Source organism: Oncorhynchus kisutch, linkage group LG28 (genome assembly GCF_002021735.2).
Source record: "Oncorhynchus kisutch isolate 150728-3 linkage group LG28, Okis_V2, whole genome shotgun sequence".
NCBI lineage: Eukaryota > Metazoa > Chordata > Actinopteri > Salmoniformes > Salmonidae > Oncorhynchus > Oncorhynchus kisutch.
This window is the reverse complement of record NC_034201.2, coordinates 25,201,492-25,221,256: the sequence shown is the minus strand read 5'-3', so window position 1 is coordinate 25,221,256 and position 19,765 is coordinate 25,201,492. Positions and strand designations below refer to the sequence as shown.

Sequence of the window (19,765 nt, the reverse complement as noted above, 5' to 3'; positions counted from 1 at the left end):
CAGTATTTGAAAAATAATTGATCTCAGGTTAAAGATCTAGTTTTGACATCAGTTCGAGTACTCATGCCCATCCCTACTTAGTGCTTTTTGAGTTCGGTTCGGTTAGATAATTTGTTTTAAATCTTTTTTTTTTCTTTTACATTAAATGCACTATGCATTATGTGAGCTGAATACTGCAACACATAATACAACTATTAATAAAAGTCCCATGATGGTAGCGACAGCTGATCACTTACTAACCATCAGTTATTCACATTACTTCAATTAAATATTTCAGTTGTTGTGTATATTACATTTGATGAATTTATAATTTCATTCCAAGTCATCATCTCTATAGAGCTGCTGTCAATGCTGTCTGACAAAATCCCTATTTGAATAGTTCTCAAAAGTAAATAAGACAAACTTTTATTACAGCTGAATAACAACTATTAATCACGTAGATCATGTATTTTCAAGTAGATACCTCACAAAGAAAACCTCTATATATCCCCTCTTGATCGCGCATTCTTCTCTCATATGAGATGTAAAAGAAACAGACCTGACAAGTCACGTTTTCTGCGCTAAACTATGTAGAACATTGGCCTATTGAAAACTACAACTCCCTACTACATCGCACAGTTCGGGCATATGATCAGATTTATCTCCAGAGAAACTGTAGCGCAATGTGTGCATTGAGCTCACAGAAAAAAAACTGAACGAAATGGAATTCAATTACACTTGACCGACATCATTCAATTTGTTGTTTAAAAAAATAGAAAAAGACCAACATTCCGGTTAAAATCGCTCAGCACTAGTATTCTTTTGATTGGATGTTACATTTTAACTCCTTGGTGACAGGGGGGCAGTATTGAGTAGCTTGGATGAATAAGGTGCCCAGAGTAAACTGCCTGCTACTCTGTCCCAGATGCTAATATATGCATATAAAACACGCTGAAGTTTCTAAAACGGTTTGAATGATGTCTGTGAGTATAACAGAACTCATACGGCAGGCGAAAACCTGAGAAAAATCCAACCTGGAAGTGGGAAATCTGAGGTTTGTAGTTTTTCAACTCTTTGCCATTCCAATATACAGTGTAAATGGGGTCATATTGCACTTCCTGAGGCTTCCACTAGATGTCAACAGTCTTTAGAACTTTGTTTCAGGCTTCTACTATGAAGGGGGAGAGAATGAGAGTGCCACAGGCTCGTGTGGCACGGTCACGAGAGAGTTAGCTCTCGTTCCATTGCTTTTCTACAGACAATGGAATTCTCCGGTTGGAACATTATTGAAGATTTATAATAAAAACATCCTAAAGATTGATTCTATACTTAGTTTGACAAGATTCTACGACCTATAATATAACTTTTTGAACTTTTCCTCCGACATTCAGCTGGACCTGAACACGCGTTTGGATTTGATAACCAAACGCCCTAACAAAAGAAGCTATTTGGACATAAATTATGAACTTTATCGAACAAATCAAACAATTATTGGGGAACTGGGATTCCTGGGAGTGCATTCTGATGAAAATCATCAAAGTGAATATTTAAAAATGCTATTTCTGACTAATGTTGACTACACAATATGGCGGATATCTTTTTGGCTGCTTTGTTGTCTGAACACTGGACTCAGATTATTGCATGTTTTGCTTTTTCCGTAACGTTTTTTTGTTTTAAAATCTGACACAGTGGTTGCATTAAGGAGAAGTATATCTCTAATTCCATGTATAACACTTGTATTTTCATCAACATTTATGATGAGTATTTCTGTAAATTGATGTGGCTCTCTGCACAATCACTGCATGTTTTAGAACTACTGAACGTAACACGCCAATGTAAAATGAGAGTTTTTGATATAAATATGCACTTTAAGCGAACAAAACATACATGTATTGTGTAACATGAAGTCCTATGAGTGTCATCTGATGAAGATCAAAGGTTAGTGATTCATTTTTATCTCTGTGCTTTTTGTGACTCCTCTCTTTGGCTGGAAAAATGGCTGTGTTTTTCTGTGACTTGGTGGTCACCTAACATAATTGTTTGTGGTGCTTTCGCTGTAAAGCCTTTTTGAAATCAGTCCGGGTTGTTGTTGCCTATGCTACATTCAAGTGCTAGTTTTCAGGTTATCAAATGTGGCCGACAGTCTGCGATTTATATTTATTGAAATTGGAAGTGGATTACACTGGTAAAGTCAAACGTCACAACATATTCTAAACCACTCTGGTGACAAAGATACTGTTAATCTTGTCTCCATTCATCCACATGGCTGCACTTTGCTACCACCAATTTATCTTTAAGATTAAGGACCCCCAAAAAAACTTAGGCAGTGGGAGAACCTATTCAAGTAAGTACCTATTCAAGTAAGTAAACACATTTTAACGTGTGAAAAAACAAATGTGCCTACATTTTGCAGCTTATCATATTGCATGCAATGCCAATGCAGACATAGGCCTACAGTATGAAGGCATTACTGGCATTATGGGCATCTGTCATCTGAAGCAGAGATGAACTAAACTCACACATTGTTTACATGTTGGGCAATATGTTATCAATTTAAAATGATACCAGTAGACAATGTATGAGGCAAACCATATACCAGATGTTGTACATGCCTTTTAATTTCTGACATAAAATAGATTAGTGCAAATATGACCCTTGTAATTTAGGTTCAGTATGAATATAAGGATGACAATTAGGCTACAGGAGATAAGCATTACAAGTGACATTTTATGAGATTAATTTTACGTGATTTAAATTCAATTTAGCAATGTTGCTTGCAAAATGATTGCAGTTGTTCCCATAGATACATAATACTGTCTATCACTAAACCTGGATAAGCTGGGAACTGGGATAACAATCTTTTAGGTTAATAATATTCTGTTTTTGTTAACATTTTGTTGGCTTTATAATTGTGAGAGAAATTTATCTAGCTAGTAGCTAGCTATTTAGTTATACAAGTGTAGCTGACATCTCAAATCGAACCTCAGGACACTGTCAGTAGCCGGCTCTCACCCGGTACTCCAGCCTGCTGCCCTATGTATATAGAGTCATTGAACACTGGTCACGTTAATAATGTTTACATACCGTTTTACCTATTGTATATGTATTTACTGTATTATAGTCATGGCTCATCCTATAGAACTACACCTGTACACACCTGTTCTATTCATACAGTGCATTCGGAAAGTATTCAGAACCCTTAACTTTTTACACAATTTCTTATGTTACAGCCTTATTCTAAAATGGAGTAACTAAATGTTTATTCCTCATCAATCTACACACAATACCACATAATTACAAAGTGAAAACAGGTTCAGAAATTTTTGCACATGTATAATATATATATATATATATATTTTTTTTTAAGATACCGTATTTACATAAGTATTCCGACCCTTTGCTATGAGACTCGAAATTGAACTCAGGTGCATCCTGTTTCCATTGATCATCCTGTAGTAAATTCAATTGATTGGACACGATTTGGAAAGGAACACGCCTGTCTATATAAAGGTCCCACAGTTGACAGTGCATGTCAGAGCAAAAACCAAGCCAAGAGGTTGAAGGAATTGTTAGTAGCGCTCAGAGACAGGATTGTGTCGAGGCACAACTCTGGGGAAGGGTACCAAACAAAGTATGAGCATTGAAGTTCCCCAAGAACATGGTGGCCTCCATTATTATTAAATGGAAGAAGTTTGGAACCACCAAGACTCTTGCTAGAGCTGGCCGCCAGGCCAAGCTGAGCAATCGGGGGACAATGGCCTTGGTCAGGTACGTGACCAAGAACCAATGGTCACTCTGACAGAGCTCCAGAGTTCCTCTGTGGAGATGGGAGAAACTTCCAGAAGGACAACCATGTCTGCAGCATTCCACCAATTAGGCCTTTATGGTAGAGTGTCCAGACAGAAGACAGAGAATGCCAAGAGTGTGAAAAGTTGTCATCAAGGGAAAGGGTGGCTACTTTAAAGACTCAACTATTAAATATATATTGTTTTTGGTTACTACATAATTCCATATGTGTTATTTCATAGTTTTTGTCTTTACTATTTTCTACATTGTATCATAATAGTGAAAAGAAACTGGAATGAGTAGGTGTGTCCAGACTTTTGACTGGTACTGTGTGTGTGTATGTGTATGTGTATGTGTATGTGTATGTGTATGTGTATGTGTATGTGTATGTGTATGTGTATGTGTATGTGTATGTGTATGTGTATGTGTATGTGTATGTGTGTGTATGTGTATGTGTGTGTATGTGTATGTGTGTGTATATATATATATATATATATATATATATATATATATATATATATATATATATATATATATATATATATTTATTCCGGACTCTGACATTGCTTGTTCTCAGTGGTTAAAGAGACCCGGCACCTATGACTCAAATGAGAACAAGGCGAATTTGAGACCCAGTACCTGCTTTGGTTATTTGAATTATCTAAATGGAAAATTGTTGTCCACATTTCAAAACAAAAGTAAGCTAAATCAAAGTCGGAAAACCCCATAGTAGAATAGTAAACCTGTTCAATTGTTAATTACCGTCACGATCGTCGTAAGAAGCGGACCAAAGTGCAACGTGGTGTGAATGTATGATTTAATGAAAGACGGAATAAAACACGAAATACACTAAAACAAACTAACTAACTAACCAGACGAACGTGACTGCTGTTACAATTATTTGTAGCCTAAAATGCACAATTTTAAAACCTGAGTTTTTAGCAGCAGCATGGAATAAGCATGTTAGCGAATGCATAGGGAAGACAGGGATACATGTAACAAGGGTCAGGTGTAACAGGAAGGCCTACATTCTAGATAATACTGCAATGTTGGAGCTAGAAACATAAGCATTTCGCTGCATCTGAGATAACGCCTGCAAATCGGTGTACTTGCATATAAAATAAACGTTGATATATTTTTTGGGGGGGGGTTATAAAGTGGTGGAATTGTCCTTTAAGACTGCATTTTAGCCACTGACAAGATCACTTATCCATGGAGGCACAGGGGTATTGGACAAGATGAGAAAGCGATGTGAAATTCAGAAAGTTGCAGCTCATTAGTTTCATGAGCGGGAAAGTTACTGGCTTTGTAGCTGGCTTTGATCTGTGTTTGTGCTTCTTGAAAATATCTGCTCTAAATTGCTGTGGTAAAGCTAGGTTTACTGAGCAGGCCGTCTACTGGAGGCTTTGCTATTTGGTATTTGGTACTTTATTGGGATCCCCAACAGCAGCCGCTACTCTTCCTGGGATCAACACAAAACATGACATAATACAGAACATTAATAGACAAAAACAGCTCAAGGACAGAATTACATAAAAACATTTTTTTTAAAGGCACAAGTAGCCTACATATCAATACATAAACACAAACTATCTTGGTCAAATAGGGGAGAGGTGCTGTGAGGAGTTGCTTTATCTGTTTTTTTCCCAACCAGACTGCTGTTTATTTGAGCAGTTCCATGCAATAATGTCTCTATATAATATTGTACACTTGATTGAATTTGTTCTGGATTTGTGGACTGTGAAAAGACCCATGGTGGCATGTCTGGTGGGGTAAATTGGTGTTTGTCAGAGCTGTGTGTAAGTTGACAATGCAAACAATCATGTTTGTTTTAAAAATAAGAAGTGATGCACACTCAACTCTTAGCCAAGAGAGACTGGCATGCATAGTATTTAGATCAGCCCTCTGATTACAATGAAGAGCAAGATGTGCCGCTCTGTTCTGGGCCAGCTGCAGCTTTATGTCTTTCCTTGCAGCCCAGGACCACACCACTGGAGAATAATCAAGATTAGACAAAACTAGAGCCTGCAGAATTTGCTTTTTGGAGTGTGGTATTAAAAATCTGCATCTCTTTATTATGGACAGACATCGCCCCATCTTTACGACCATTGAATCTATACGTTTTGACCATGACAGTAATTTAGCCTCAACTTGTTCAACAGCCACACCATTCATTTCCAGATTCAGCTAAGGTCTAGAGCTTAGCCAATGACTTGTACCAAATACAATGCTCTTAGTTTTAGAGATGCTCAGGACCAGTTTATTACTGGCACCCATTCCAAAACAGACTGCACCTATTTGTTAAGAGTTTCAGTGAATTTATTAGCTGTGGTTGCTGATGTGTATATGGTTGAATCATTAGCATACATGGACACACATGCTTTGTTTAGTTCCATTGCCAGGTCATTGGTAAAAATAGCAAAGAGTAGAGGGCCTAGACAGCTGGCCTGCGGTACACCACACTTTACATGTTTGACATTAGAGAAGCTTCCATTAAAGAAAACCCATTGAGTTCTATTAGATAGATTGCCATATTGTGGATTCAGAGCTGAGGTTGAAAAGCCATAACACATAACATATTGACCATAAGAGGTTATGGTCAATAATATCAAAGGTTGCACTGAAATCTAACAGTACAGCTCCCACAATCTTCTTATTATCAATTTCTTTCAACCAATCATCAGTAATTTGTGACAGTGCAGTACATGTTGAGTGCCCTTCTCTATAAGCATGCTGAAAGTCTGTTGCTAATTTGTTTACAGAGAAATAGCATTGTATTTGGTCCCCAAAAAAATCCAACGGTTTGCTAAGCTGTTCGAACCAGTAAAGGCCGCTTTACCACTCTTGGGTAGCGGAATTACTTTGGCTTCCCTTCAGGCCTGAGAACAAAGACTTTCCTCTAGGCTCAGATAAAAGAAAATATGACAGATAGGAATGGCTATAGTCAGCTACCATTCTCAGCAGCTTTCCATCGAAGTTGTCAATGCCAGGTTTGTCATTATTGAACGATAACAATCATTTTTCCACCTCTCCCACACTAACTTCACAAAATGTACAAATTGCAATGCTTTTCAATCATTATTGTTTTTTATGCATGAATACGATGGCTCACTGTTTATTGTTGATATTTCCTGCCTAAGTTTGCCCATTATTTTATTAGTTGAATCCACCAGTATTTGGACAAAAAAAATATATTGTTGTTGTAACAACTGCTTGTGGAACTATTTTTGTTCATTTAAAAATATCCTTCACATGTGATAGAGAGACACCACTGTCCTCAACAGTACTCCCACCGGCTTTGGTCTTTGTCATGGTAGCTAGCAATGTAGGTTACGCTGTTACTCCTTGCAGTTCCAGACAGGGCAGGTCACAGGGAAGATTGAAAATAACAAACAGCAGGGACAATCCGCGGTCCCAGCCACAGTGGCTAACTGTGTCACGGGCTACGTTCAAGTCTTCAAGAAAACCCTGCTAGCTTGATATGCTAGCAGGTAACAAAACATCTGCCACGCTGATCCTCAACACGGGGGGGGGGTCAGGGGTGCGTGCTCAGTCCCCTCTTGTACTCCCTGTTCACCAATGACTGCATGCCCAAGCACAACCAACACCATCATTAAGTTTGCCGACAACACAACAGTGGTAGGCCTGAACACCGACAACGATGAGACAGCCTATAGGGAGATGGTTAGAGACCTGGCAGTGTAGCGCCAGGATAATAACCTCTCCCTCAATGTGAGCAAGACAAAGGAGATGATTGTTGACTACAGGAAAAGAAGGACCGAGCACGCCCCCATTCTCATCGACAGGGCTGTAACGGAGCAGGTTGAGAGCTTCAAGTTCCTTGGTGTCCACGTCACCAATTAATTATTATGGTCCAAACACACCAAGACAGTCGTGAAGAGGCCAAGACAACGCCTATTCCACCTCAGGCGACCCATTTGGCATGTGTCCTCAGATGCTCAAAAATGTATACAGCTGCACCATTGAGAGCATCCTCACTGGTTGCATCACTGCCTGGTATGGCATCTGCTCGGCCTCCGACCGCAAGACACTACAGGGGGTAGTGTGTACGGCCCAGTACATCACTGGGGCCAAGCTTCCTGCCATCCAGGACCTCTATACCAGGCAGTGTCAGAGGAAGGCCCAAAAAATTGCAAGCAGTACCGAAAAGCCAAGTCTGGGTCCAAAGGCTTCTTAACAGCTTCTACCCCCAAGCCATAGGACTCCTGAACAGCTAATCAAATGGCTACCCAGACTATTTGCATTGCCCCCCCACCCCCATTTTACAATGCTGCTAATCTCTGTTTATTAACCATGCATAGTCACATTACCTCTACCTACATGTACATACATATTACCACAATTACCTCGACTAACCGGTGCCCCCGCACATTGACTCCGTACCACTACCTCCTGTATATAGCCACGCTACTGTGATTTTTTTGTTGCTCCTTAGTTATTTGCTATTTTTCAATTGTTGTTATTATTTATTCTTCAGTATATTTTAGTAAATACTTTTCCTTCTTAAAACCTCATTGTTGGTTAAGGGCTTGTAAGTAAGCATTTCACTGTAAGGTCTACACCTGTCGTATTCGACGCATGTGACTAATCTAATTTGATTTGATGCAGCTAGCCCAGCAGCTAGGCTAGCTGCAATGCCAAATAGCTCCTCAGACCCGTCCTTAGTCGGCAGGATCACTGGACAGAGACTAGCATTCCAGCAACTGACACTAACTGCGTCGCGAGACCCAAATTAAAAAGTTAGCTACTAATAACTTTCCAATACACTTTCAAAACAACAAAACTGAGCTCTTCCTCGTTCCACGTTCAGCAGGAAGTGACGTGTTACAACATGGCCATGGAGCAGGTATGGATGCTGTACAGTTGACCATAGAAGGCAATAAAAGCATGTCTGTTCAACCAGCAAGTTTCCTGTGAACAAATAAATGTTTACATTATCGCAACAGTTACACTTTGCCTAAATATAATAAGAATGGTTGCAGAATGACTGCAACAAATCCCTGAGTAAATAAATAGGTCACCATGTTATATAGTGAGAACAGAAATGGAAATGGCACAAATAAGCCTATAGTGATTTACACAGTTGTCTACTTATCTTTAAGTTGCTTATTTCAGAGTAAAAATATGATAGACATGCAATTGTGTCAGACAAAACGACACAGGTCTGAAAATGACCGTGTTTTCAAAGAGGAATAATATCTCACATTGAAGTAGGCTACCCGTTTTATCATCAACGACCTGCAAAGCCAGATTGTAACCTCCTGTCCTATCTCGCTCTGGAAAACAAGGGGGGACGATTTCTTTCCCATAGCTCTTAATTCCCAAGTACTTCAGATTCCCTCCAAACTGTTTCCAGATGTTTCTGCACAGAAGCAGATAAATTGCTGCTCTACTTTTTTTCGCTTCCTTTCGCAGCGACCCCCCCCCCCCTTCAAATTTAGGCACTGATGCTTTTCAGACTCTCTTACGAGCCATTTTACGTTGCCTTACATTTACAATCTTGACCAGAGTGTGAGCGAGCCAAAGTCTCAGTAGTCCTTTTTACTTTCTCTCTGCGTGTGAATTCAGTGGATCAGATCGTAGCAAAAAATGGTCTTGAAGTGCTGTCGCTTCAAAGCCGTCTAAACTGGAAACAAAAAGACCCGTCAAAAGGTCGATATTAACATCTCCTCAGAAGTTTTACTGTGGAATATGTTTAACCCTGGCGATAGAAACATCTCTTTCATGGTGTGATATAATACAAGAGGTTGTCAAAGCAGTTGCAGACTCACGTCATTCTTGTATAGTCTAGGCCTAAATGTACCTGCGTTAAATGGGGACAACATGGCCTTGGTGATAGAAGTCTATTAGCTGTAGCATCGCACAGACATCATAGCTCAGCCCCTGGAGTACACACTCACATTCAGGGTGAACACAATGAAACAAACACTGTCCACAATCTGAAATTCCGCTGAGTAGACTAGATAAAAATGATCAAATGGGGCAAGCTGTATGAGTTTGTCTTCAAGCCTTTACACACAAGTGTCTCTTCCGTGATGTGCCTGTATGCCAGACTCATAATGGATACACATGTCAACAAGCAGCTTAAAATGCTTTATTCAAGCTCCACTACATCCCGTGATAATGTTCCTCCACTTACTCTCAGTATTGATCTATTTTTCTGCCAGAGTTCTCAAACAGTAAAAGAGAGACTGTGGGTGCCAGACAATAGTTTGTGAAGCTGAAAAAAGTGTCAAAAAAAGTCCATAGTAAATGAAAAAGTTAGACTGAATAGTGAATGGAGGCAGGATGCAGTCACAGTGCATGGGCATGCTCTGCAGCGTAGCCTTTACGTTAGAGCCAGTGGGCAGAGGGAAGCGAGTGAGGAGGGGCCAATTCCCTGGATCTCTCCATCTAACCCACCCACCCTTCCCGGCTGAAATGGACAGCACATTCCAGGCAAATTATGTATTTGGCGTCAGGGTTTCTATAAAACTGTGTGAGGCAAAGGGGGCCCCCATGAAACCCCAGCTCCCAGAGAGAGAGAGAGAGAGAGAGAGATACAGTGGAGCGAGGGATGGGGCAGACATAGTGAGGTAATGTAGAGGATAGTATGAACTGGCTCTGGGCCTGATCCCTCTCCTCATTCCCAGAGCCACAGAGCTCATCTAGCCATTTGCATCTGAGCCCCTTCCACCATTAAAGAACACTGTACTGTAATCAACATATTTTTAAACACTTTGGAATAGAACATTAATTCATTGAGTAGTGTAGCATCCCAATTTAAGAGACACACTCCTAACTGCGAACTGAGATTATTCAGTTAATAAAAGTTAGTCTGAAGAGTTTCTTGATTGCTCACATTGCATCTCTAGTCAGGAAAGAGCCCCTTGTGATTACTCTGTCTGGACCTATTTGTCTGACAGCGGAGATAAACCACTGATTGCCGAGCACAGCTCGCTACAGAACAAAAACTATGGCCAGGCAAGTACATTTCAATTGATTTGTTAATCCAGTTGCAGTGCAAATTTCTTCCCAAAAAATGTTTAATTCTCTGCATCATGAAAATTACCACAGACGATGGATTCCTTCTGAGCTTTTACAGGTATGTCTGACTAGTCTTATTTCACACAGAGGGATAAAAAAAGATAGTGGACAGAAGTTACGCTGTGTACATCTTACAGCATTTAACTGTGCAGTGAGACAAGGGGTTCCAGCATTCTGCACAGCTCACACTATGACAGACTGATAGGGACTGAAGATTGTTGCCTCAAAGAATGTGGTCCACAAAATACTGCGGGTCCCAAATGCTATGTGAAAACGCATGAATATCAAGCTTTCCATTGCAATTACGAACTCCCAGGGAAAAAGGCAAAGACGCTTGGGCTAAATTTGGAAGGGGGACATGCAAATGTCTCTCTTGTTTTGTGTCTTGTTTACAAGCTTGTTGGAGTTTGAAGTGGCGTGGATCTGACTGGGGAAATCGATGGGGGGAGAGCAGAGCACTGAGGCACAGTTCTCCTTTAATTTCTGTATTAAGGAGTTTTCTAAATTTAGTCCTGAGTGCAGGCTCCAGCTTTTTCACTGACATGTGGCAGAACTAGTCAGGAACTTGTCTGTTTTAGCATGGATGATTCATACTCAGGTGCCTGTGCATCTAAAATCCTGCTGTACAAACATGTGATCTGAGAGACCAGAGAACATAGAGCTCTCACTGACTTAGATTTAATAACTTCATAGAAACTTGAGAGTGGATCTTTCTTGTATGCACCTTTTTGTATGTAATAGCACTGCAATGGATAGCTGTTGTTTTACAGGATCCTGATCAATTCTGCTATTTGTGGGGGGTTTTCCGCAGATTTTTTTACATAATGTTTCTGCCATTGTTTGCTATGACTGAAAAGAGCTTCTGGACATCAGAACAGCGATCAATCACTAACCTCAATTTGGATTAAGATTTCTACTTCAACGAGTCTGCGGCGCAGGACATACTGCTCACCCCAGACCAGGCCTTAATCCCCAACTCAGAAAAGGAAGAGTGTAAGAGAGGCCGACGTGCTGGCACCCTGACGAAACTACGTTGGCGAGTAAATAAACCGTCTCTACCCTCCGTTCTACTGGCCTTTTTGTATGTAATAGCACTGCTATTGTTCAAGACTATCCTTTCAACGGGGCCTGAAGAACTGTAATAGCCTATGTTTCTCGGAGTCATGGCTGAACAACGGCATGGACAATTTACACTGAGTGTAGAGAACATTATGAACACGTACTCTTTCCATAACAGACTGACCAGGTGAAAGCTATGATCCCTTATTGATGTCACTTGTTAAATTCACTTCAAAATCAGAGTAGATTAAGGGGAGGAGACAGGTTAAAGAAGGATTTTTAAGATTTGAGACAATTGAGACATGGATTGTGCATGTGTGCCATTCAGAGGGTGAATGGGCAAGACAATAGATGTAAGTGCCTTTGAACGTGGTATGGTAGAACTGCAACACTGCTGTTTTTTTTTCACGCTCAACAGTTTCCCGTGTGTATCAAGAACTGTCCACCACCCAAAGGACATCCAGCCAACTTGACACATCTGTGGGAAGCATTGCAGTCAACATTGGCCAGCATCCCTGTGGAACACTTTCAACACCTTGTAGAGTCCATGCCATGACAAACTCAATATTATTAAGGTGTCCTTAATGTTTTGCACGCTCAATGTACATCTACCTGTTTTTTTCTATTGATTAGCAGCCTCGGGTAAGGTCAAGGGGGTAGGTGTGTATCTCTTTCTTAACAACAGCTGGTGCGCAATCTCTAATATGACTTTTCTCCCTCGCCCTCCATTTGGCAAATCTGACCAAATGGAGGGCGATTACATGCAAAACTCAGAGGAAGTACCAGTGACACAGTGACACAGTCAATAAAAAAGCGGTCCGATGAAGCGGACACTAGACTACAGGACGGTTTCGCTAACACAGACTGGAATACATTCTGGGATTCATCAGGTGGCATTGAGGACTTTACCACATCAGTAACAAATTCATTAATAAGTGCTTCGATGACATCGTCCCCACAGTGACCATACGTACATATCCAAACCAGAAGCAATGGATTACAGGCAATATTTGCAAGGAGTTAAAGGCTAGAACTGCTGCTTTCAAGGAGCGGCACACTAATCCGGACGCTTATAAGAAATCCCGCTACGACCTCCGACCAGCCATCAAACAGGCAATGCGTCAATACAGGACTAAGATCGAATCCCACTACGCCGGCTCTGAAGCTCATCGGATGTAGCAGGGCTTGTAAACTATCACAGATTACAAAGATAAACCCAGCCGCGAGCTGTTAGTCTACACCTGTTGTTTACGAAGCATGTGACAAATACAATTTGATTTGATCTTTAAATGAATACGTAGGTCAATAGTCTGGTCTGTTGAAGAGCTCAGTGAAAATAATCCTTCCATCAAATTCTTCTCGTGGAGCATAACTCGAAAAGACACACCCATGTCTTTGGCAAGTCTGTGACAACAGAGGGTTAAAAATAACACAGGTGAGCCAAAGCCCTGCCTGTGTCTGCCACATCATAAATATCAAACTGATATGCTTACAGCCAACGGCAGGCCAGCACAAGTTAAGGGCGCAGGGGAGCTCAAATCTCCATGGCGCGGCCATGGGCGACATTGCTTCCTTCACTGATCTCCATATGTTGACGTGTAAAATGCAGGACCACACACAGGCCCGAATGCCTCTGAGAACAGCATTTTACCTGCATTTGGACACCTTACAAGTATGCGGAATCAACACAGGTGGTATGCTGAGGTGCCGCCCTCCGCCAAGGGACCCTTTGAAATGACTGAGAACCTATTTGGTAATGGACGTCTAAGAAAAATAAGCTCAGAGGCTGGTCTAAGTGCAAGAGTACTGTACCAGATAAGCTTATTCTCTCAAGCAAACATCTCTGTACAGAAACAAACACTTTGCTAGCTACTGCAAATGTAAACCAGACACTCCAACCATGCTCTCCATATAATTTAAATGTAGGCCCAATTTACCAATATACTGAGTATACCAAACATTAGGAACACCTAATGCTTTTCTGGCTTTAACAGCTGACCAATCAGTTTGCTGCAAATTGTATTGGTTGCGTACTCACATTTTGAAGATGTTATCGCAGGTGCAGCAAAATGCTTATTTTTCTAGCTCCAAGAGTGCCGTAATACCGAACAATACACACAAATTTGCCAAAATAAAATGAATGAAATCAAGACATTTCAGAATGAGCAATGTCAGAGTCTGGAATATAAATATACACTGAGTGTGCAAAACATTAGGAACACATTCCTAATATTGAGTTGCACCCCTTTTTCCCACAGAACAGCCTCAATTCATCTGGGCATGGATTCTACAAGGTGTCAAAAGCATTCCACAGGGATGCTGGCCCATATTGACTCCAATGCTTCCCACAGTTGTGTCAAGTTAGCTGGATGTCCTTTGGGTAGTGGACCATTCTTGATACACATGGGAAACTGTTGAGCGTGAAAAACCCAGCAGCATTGCAGTTCTTGACACAAACCGGTGCCTGGCACCTAATACCCTACTCCATTCAAAGACACTTCAATATATTGTCTTGCACATTCACCCTCTGAATGGCACACATACACAATCCATGTCCCAAGGCTTAAAAATCCTTCTTTAACCTGTGTCCTCCCCTTCATCTACACTGATTGAAGTGGATTTAACAAGTGACATCAATAAGGGATCATAGCTTTCACCTGGTCAGTAAGTCATGGAAAGAGCAGGTGTTCTAAATGTTTTTTTATAGTCAGTGTAGATAATACAGCTCATTCAACATAAAGACCTTACAGTCTGCCTAAATAGTTAGAAACATTTATTAATTCTGGGAAACTAATAACAGAAAATGTTCATATTATAGCAGAAATTTAAGTTGAAAACAACGTTGTGGAAAAATAAACAAACTTTACGCCTCGTGTCTCAGATGGATCATTTTTATAAAGCACTAGGATCAAAAACAGATCTGCGACATTTGGCAGATAAAAGCCATGAAAAAAATCATAATATTACCATGTGTCAATACATGGGGAGGGTTATGAACAAAGTGGCTTATGAAGATCAGACTGACAATCAGGCACCGAGGAGAGCAGGCCTTCTGAAGTGACCCTGTCTGAGAGCTCACATGAGAAATGTGATTGGCACATGGTGGGACAGAGGCAGCTTTTAGGCCACACGGAATGTAAACAGCCAAATCAAACTTAAAATCAGGAGAGCGAGGGCCTGAATACAAAACTGTGGGCGCCCTTTCAACTACAAAGGCAGCCCCGTAATGGTGCTGTTTCAAAGTTTCACACTGAGCTGCCTACTGTAAGCAGTGTAGAGAACATGTCTCAAAAAATGCCCTGACAAGAAACCCTTTTATTCCGAGCTTCATCAAAGGGCCGACAGCAGAGATGCAAGCTCCTGTGGGCTGTCTGTCTGAGATGAGCAGGGAAATATTGAAAGTCACCACATTGCAGCAGATAGCGTAGCAGTTGGGCCAGTAACCGAAAGGTCGCTGGTGGTTCGAATAACCAAGCTAACAAAGGTGAAAAATCTGTCAATGTGCCCTCGAGCAAGACACTTAAACCCAACTTGCTCCAGGGGCACCGTACTACTATGGCTAACCTGGTTTAAAAAAAACACATTTCACAGATATCTGGTGTTTGTGGCAATAAAACATTATTTTATATGATATTTTTATCTGAGAGACTTGTGGGGGTAGTTTGTGTGTGTGGTAATTTCCTTCAAATCCTTAGCCCCTAACTCTGATCTTTGCACATGCACTATCTGTAGTGTGAGCATCCTATATCCTAGTTTCCCTGTTTATTTGATTAATGACATAATATCCAGGACATGAAACAGAGGGTATAATGATAGTGAAGTGGGAGAAGCATTTGTCAATGCATTGGTTCCACCTGTGCTGAGTTAAGCATTGAGCACAAAAAAATGTGCAGTAGGTAGTCTTTCCGACCGGATTGCATGAAAGTACCTGAACAGCTTGTCAAAAAACATTCATATCCTTGTAACCCATTCAATGCCTGCAAAACTCTGACAAGCTTCAGACATAGGCCTATAGTTTCAGTTGGAAATAAGCCACTTTAGAATGTATGTTGGTAAAAAAGAAAATCCCCATTGGGTTTACCACAACATCTTGGATTCACATTATCTGATGCACTTCCCAGGTAATCCCTTAGTGGAAAGCAGTAGTTCCCTTGTTTGGGATAGTGGCCCCGATACAGAAATCCTATTTCTGCCCAGCCATTTAAGGTTTGTCTTGAAGCTTAATGTCTTTCCAATGTGGAATGCAGCAATATGAAAAGGCCAGAAAACCGAAACAATGTACTGGTTTATCACTTGTAACATGTATCAGTAGTGACTCTTTATTCTGTGAGTCCAATTAAAAGAGTCTGTGTCGGCTTGTGATGAAAAGGCCATATTGCAGCGCCTGAGCATATCCTGTCAGAAAGACTCACTGGTGGCAGTACCGCAGCAAAGTAAATATGTAGTCATCAATAATGGAGGTGGAATCTTCAGTGTCCTCCCTGCTGTCTGGTCTGATCCTCCAGACAGGACTTTGCCTAGTTCCTCTTCAGCTGTCATGACTAATATCATCAGATGGGTCTTACCATGATTATTGCAGGGCTCTTAACACAACCTTTCTTTATGCATACTTTGTGAGAACTATATGGCTTTCAAGACTCAATTTACACTCAGTGTGTGCGTGGGGGCAGGGGGGGGGGGGGCAGCCAGATGACTAAGCCTTTTGTTTAGAATGATTGATAATAGCAGTTAATATTTCTGACTAGATTAATGGTTCACTCTTTCTAAACAAATACAAAATACCCCCCCAAAACATTCTGTGTGAGAGAGTATAACAAAATAGCCTAAATAATGCAAGGTATCTGTGCCAAAATATGTATTACTTAAGCTATAAACATTAAGCACATGTCATTATAGCTGAACTTGAGAATATATTTCGTTTCAGAATTAAATTTATCTGGGTTATGACCTTCCAACAAATGCAAGTAAAGTAGGCCTATTACAAAATTGCATTATATTTAGATAACAGTGGAGGCAAAGTCATATGAACTTAACAATGAATAAATTAAATGTAATCAATGTTGACTATTGTTAGACTAAATGGAATGCACAAAGCTTTAACCGTTTAAATAAAGACATACACAATAACACTGCAGCCTATAGATTAATAAGGCAAACAGCACAATGTGCTTCTATCAATTATCAGAGGGGTTACTGTGGGTACAATATCAGGCATTATATTCTGGGCGCCAAAAGCGCACCTCGCGTGAGAATCATAAATCAGTCATAAAAGCGTCAACATGTTCTACATTTCTTTGTTTTAAATCAGACGGAAAAATATTTTTTTGCGAGAAAGGCACAATAGCTTAGGCTACGTGAAAATATTCCTCCCAAAAATCCATGAATCGGTTGAATCCAAAACAGCGAGAACAAATTCCGATGGGGAAAGAACAGTATAGGAGCATAGCAGTCAAATACACCCATATTGTCTTTGCAAACAAATACAATTATTTCAAAAGGCGATGGCAAATGTCGCACCGGGCACAATAGCTGAGGAAACACATTCCTGTGATTGATTGTGAGATCAACCTGTTCCCTGGCCGCAGCAGAGCTTGGCTATGGCGGACACTCGGTGGCAAGGAAAACAATGGTCGAGAATAAACGGCATAGGGATGAATAAGAATAACATTTCCGGCACATTTTTTATAATTGAATTAATCTTGGGATGGAAATATTGTCCCTTGAAAATACACGCATTGTCCCATTCCCCCTCCTGACATGATATGCAAAACCTGTGAGACTCAGAGTGACGTGTACATTTCAAGCGCATTCCTTTGATAGTAGCCTAGGGGCCACCTATATCGATATTACGACCCCTATTCATTTGAAAAACATTACTTTCGTATGTAAAATCCATGCAAAGACTACAAATCCAAGAAATGTGAGTTTAATTTGCTTTTAGTAAGCTACTAGGTTCATTGACATTTAGAAATCAGAAAAAAAAGAAAGAAAAAAAGTAACCCAATAGGCTATTGATTTCAAATGTTTATCTATACTACCTACATAAATAAGTATGGTGTGATTGGTAGTAGGGGTTTGTTTAAATGTGACATACACATCGAGTATCCTTCATGAAAACGAATATATTTGCAAACGTTATCGAATCACATTCATTATGATTCGTCCAATAACACCTAAATTCCATGAGACTATTGATTGTCATTCGCACCCACCAAGCAATTTTCATTTGGAATAACATATTTAGAGATTAGGCTATTTCAAACACTAAACCAATTACATTTGCCCATTATGCAAAAACCACTCAAGTTGCTACTGTCGATTATTCAAGAATCAATTCAAATTCAGTCTTAGATAACTTGAACCTGTTGAAATCAATTTAAAGAAGCGATGTATCATGTTTGTGTAGGCTACGTGCTTAATTTAAACTGCAGCCTATGTCGATATATAACTTTCAATTGTAAAAACAGATAAACATAGCAAATCATGAAAGCAAAAGTGGCTCGTGCACTCGTTTAAAATCTATTGAGCGCACAATTCAAACGAAATAAAGCATACAACTTGGTTGTTACCTCAATGGTAGGCTAAACAATTTCAGATTAAAAACACGCACATTTGAATTTGGGTAAGCAAATCCATGTCTACAGGATAGCCTATGGCTACGCATAAAGAGTAGAAATCACAAGTTCACTGGACTTCCTATCTATAACACTTATTTTTCAACAGATGAACACTACCACGACAAACTATGCGGAAACTAGACATTGGCTAACTGTTTTCATATTATTAAAATAGCTAGTTGTCTACAAAACACTTCCCTAAATAAAGAGGTCACACTGGGCAAGAGACTTCGCAAGAGGCTTTTCTCGAATATAATAACTATAAACAGCTATTATGAAAAGCATATTGTCAAAGCATTTCGTATATTTCTTCTTCAAAAGCAATATTTCCCCGTGTAAAACATTTAAGATAACATAAATAAGTCACCTAACTCTTCTGCACCCAACTCGTTTCAGCACCACAGCGCCACCCGCGAGAGCTCTAGACAACAAACGCACTTATTTTCTTTAACAAAATTATTCAAACAAATCGCATCAAGAACATCAAATACATCCTCTCAAAAGTGTTAAGTTGCCAGTTTTGCACTAGAATAGTCTTCCATGAGTGGTGAATCGCTTTCGGTCCCCGAATTGCCATAGTGACCGCTTCCCCTCGGCCATGATGTCTGATCGATGGGAATTGAACAAAGAGGATCAATTTCCGATCAACGAGAGAGCCGCTTTAATCAATGGGAGAAGAGAGCTCCAAAAGCGGCCACAAACACCGGCAAAGAGGGGCTCAAGAGCGAAGCCACAACTCGACAACGGGTTTCCACACATAAGGCTTCAAGAAAGCAGAGAAACTTGAAGGAAAAAGGCTGACCTGCAGCTGCTGTAAATCTAAGCGCTTCCAATATTGAAACATCGATCCCGCATTGGCCGCCATCTTGAGACATATTGAGACTGAGTGAGAGGCTGATAGAGAGAGCGCGAGGGGCTGGAGTTCAGTAGAAAGGAGGGGGAGCGCGCGCAAAACACGGAGCGGAGCAATTGAACAGGGCCATCGCTTATTGAACATGTGCGCGGAATGGAGTTATTGAACAGGAACCTGTAATATTGAATAGGGCCACGGAATAGAATTATTGAATGGGAGTTGGCAATTTCTTTAACAGCTAAAACACGGGATGGATCTTCCACGTAGATCGTGAAAGATGCAGTAAGATTTGTTGTCGAGTGCATTTTGGACTGCTTATTCTTTTTTCGACCTGTTATTGCCAATATTGCTATTTCATATTGCCTACTATACATTAGAAAATGCATGCCAAATGTAGTTACTCATGTTTTACATTTAGGCTATT

General features: G+C 40.3%; 1 protein-coding gene across 3 annotated transcripts in view; it reads right to left on the bottom strand.

Moving 5' to 3' along the window:
- LOC109872440 (homeobox protein cut-like 1) overlaps positions 1–19,371 on the bottom strand; it is a 214,550-nt gene extending 195,179 nt beyond the window's left edge. For all 3 annotated transcript variants that reach the window (XM_031807406.1, XM_031807408.1, XM_031807407.1), the window contains exon 1: positions 19,291–19,371. In XM_031807406.1, coding sequence (XP_031663266.1) covers positions 19,291–19,353 — 63 coding nt within the window. In that variant the 5' untranslated portion in view covers positions 19,354–19,371. The remainder of the gene's footprint in view (positions 1–19,290) is intronic.
- Between the last annotated feature and the right edge of the window lie 394 nt (positions 19,372–19,765).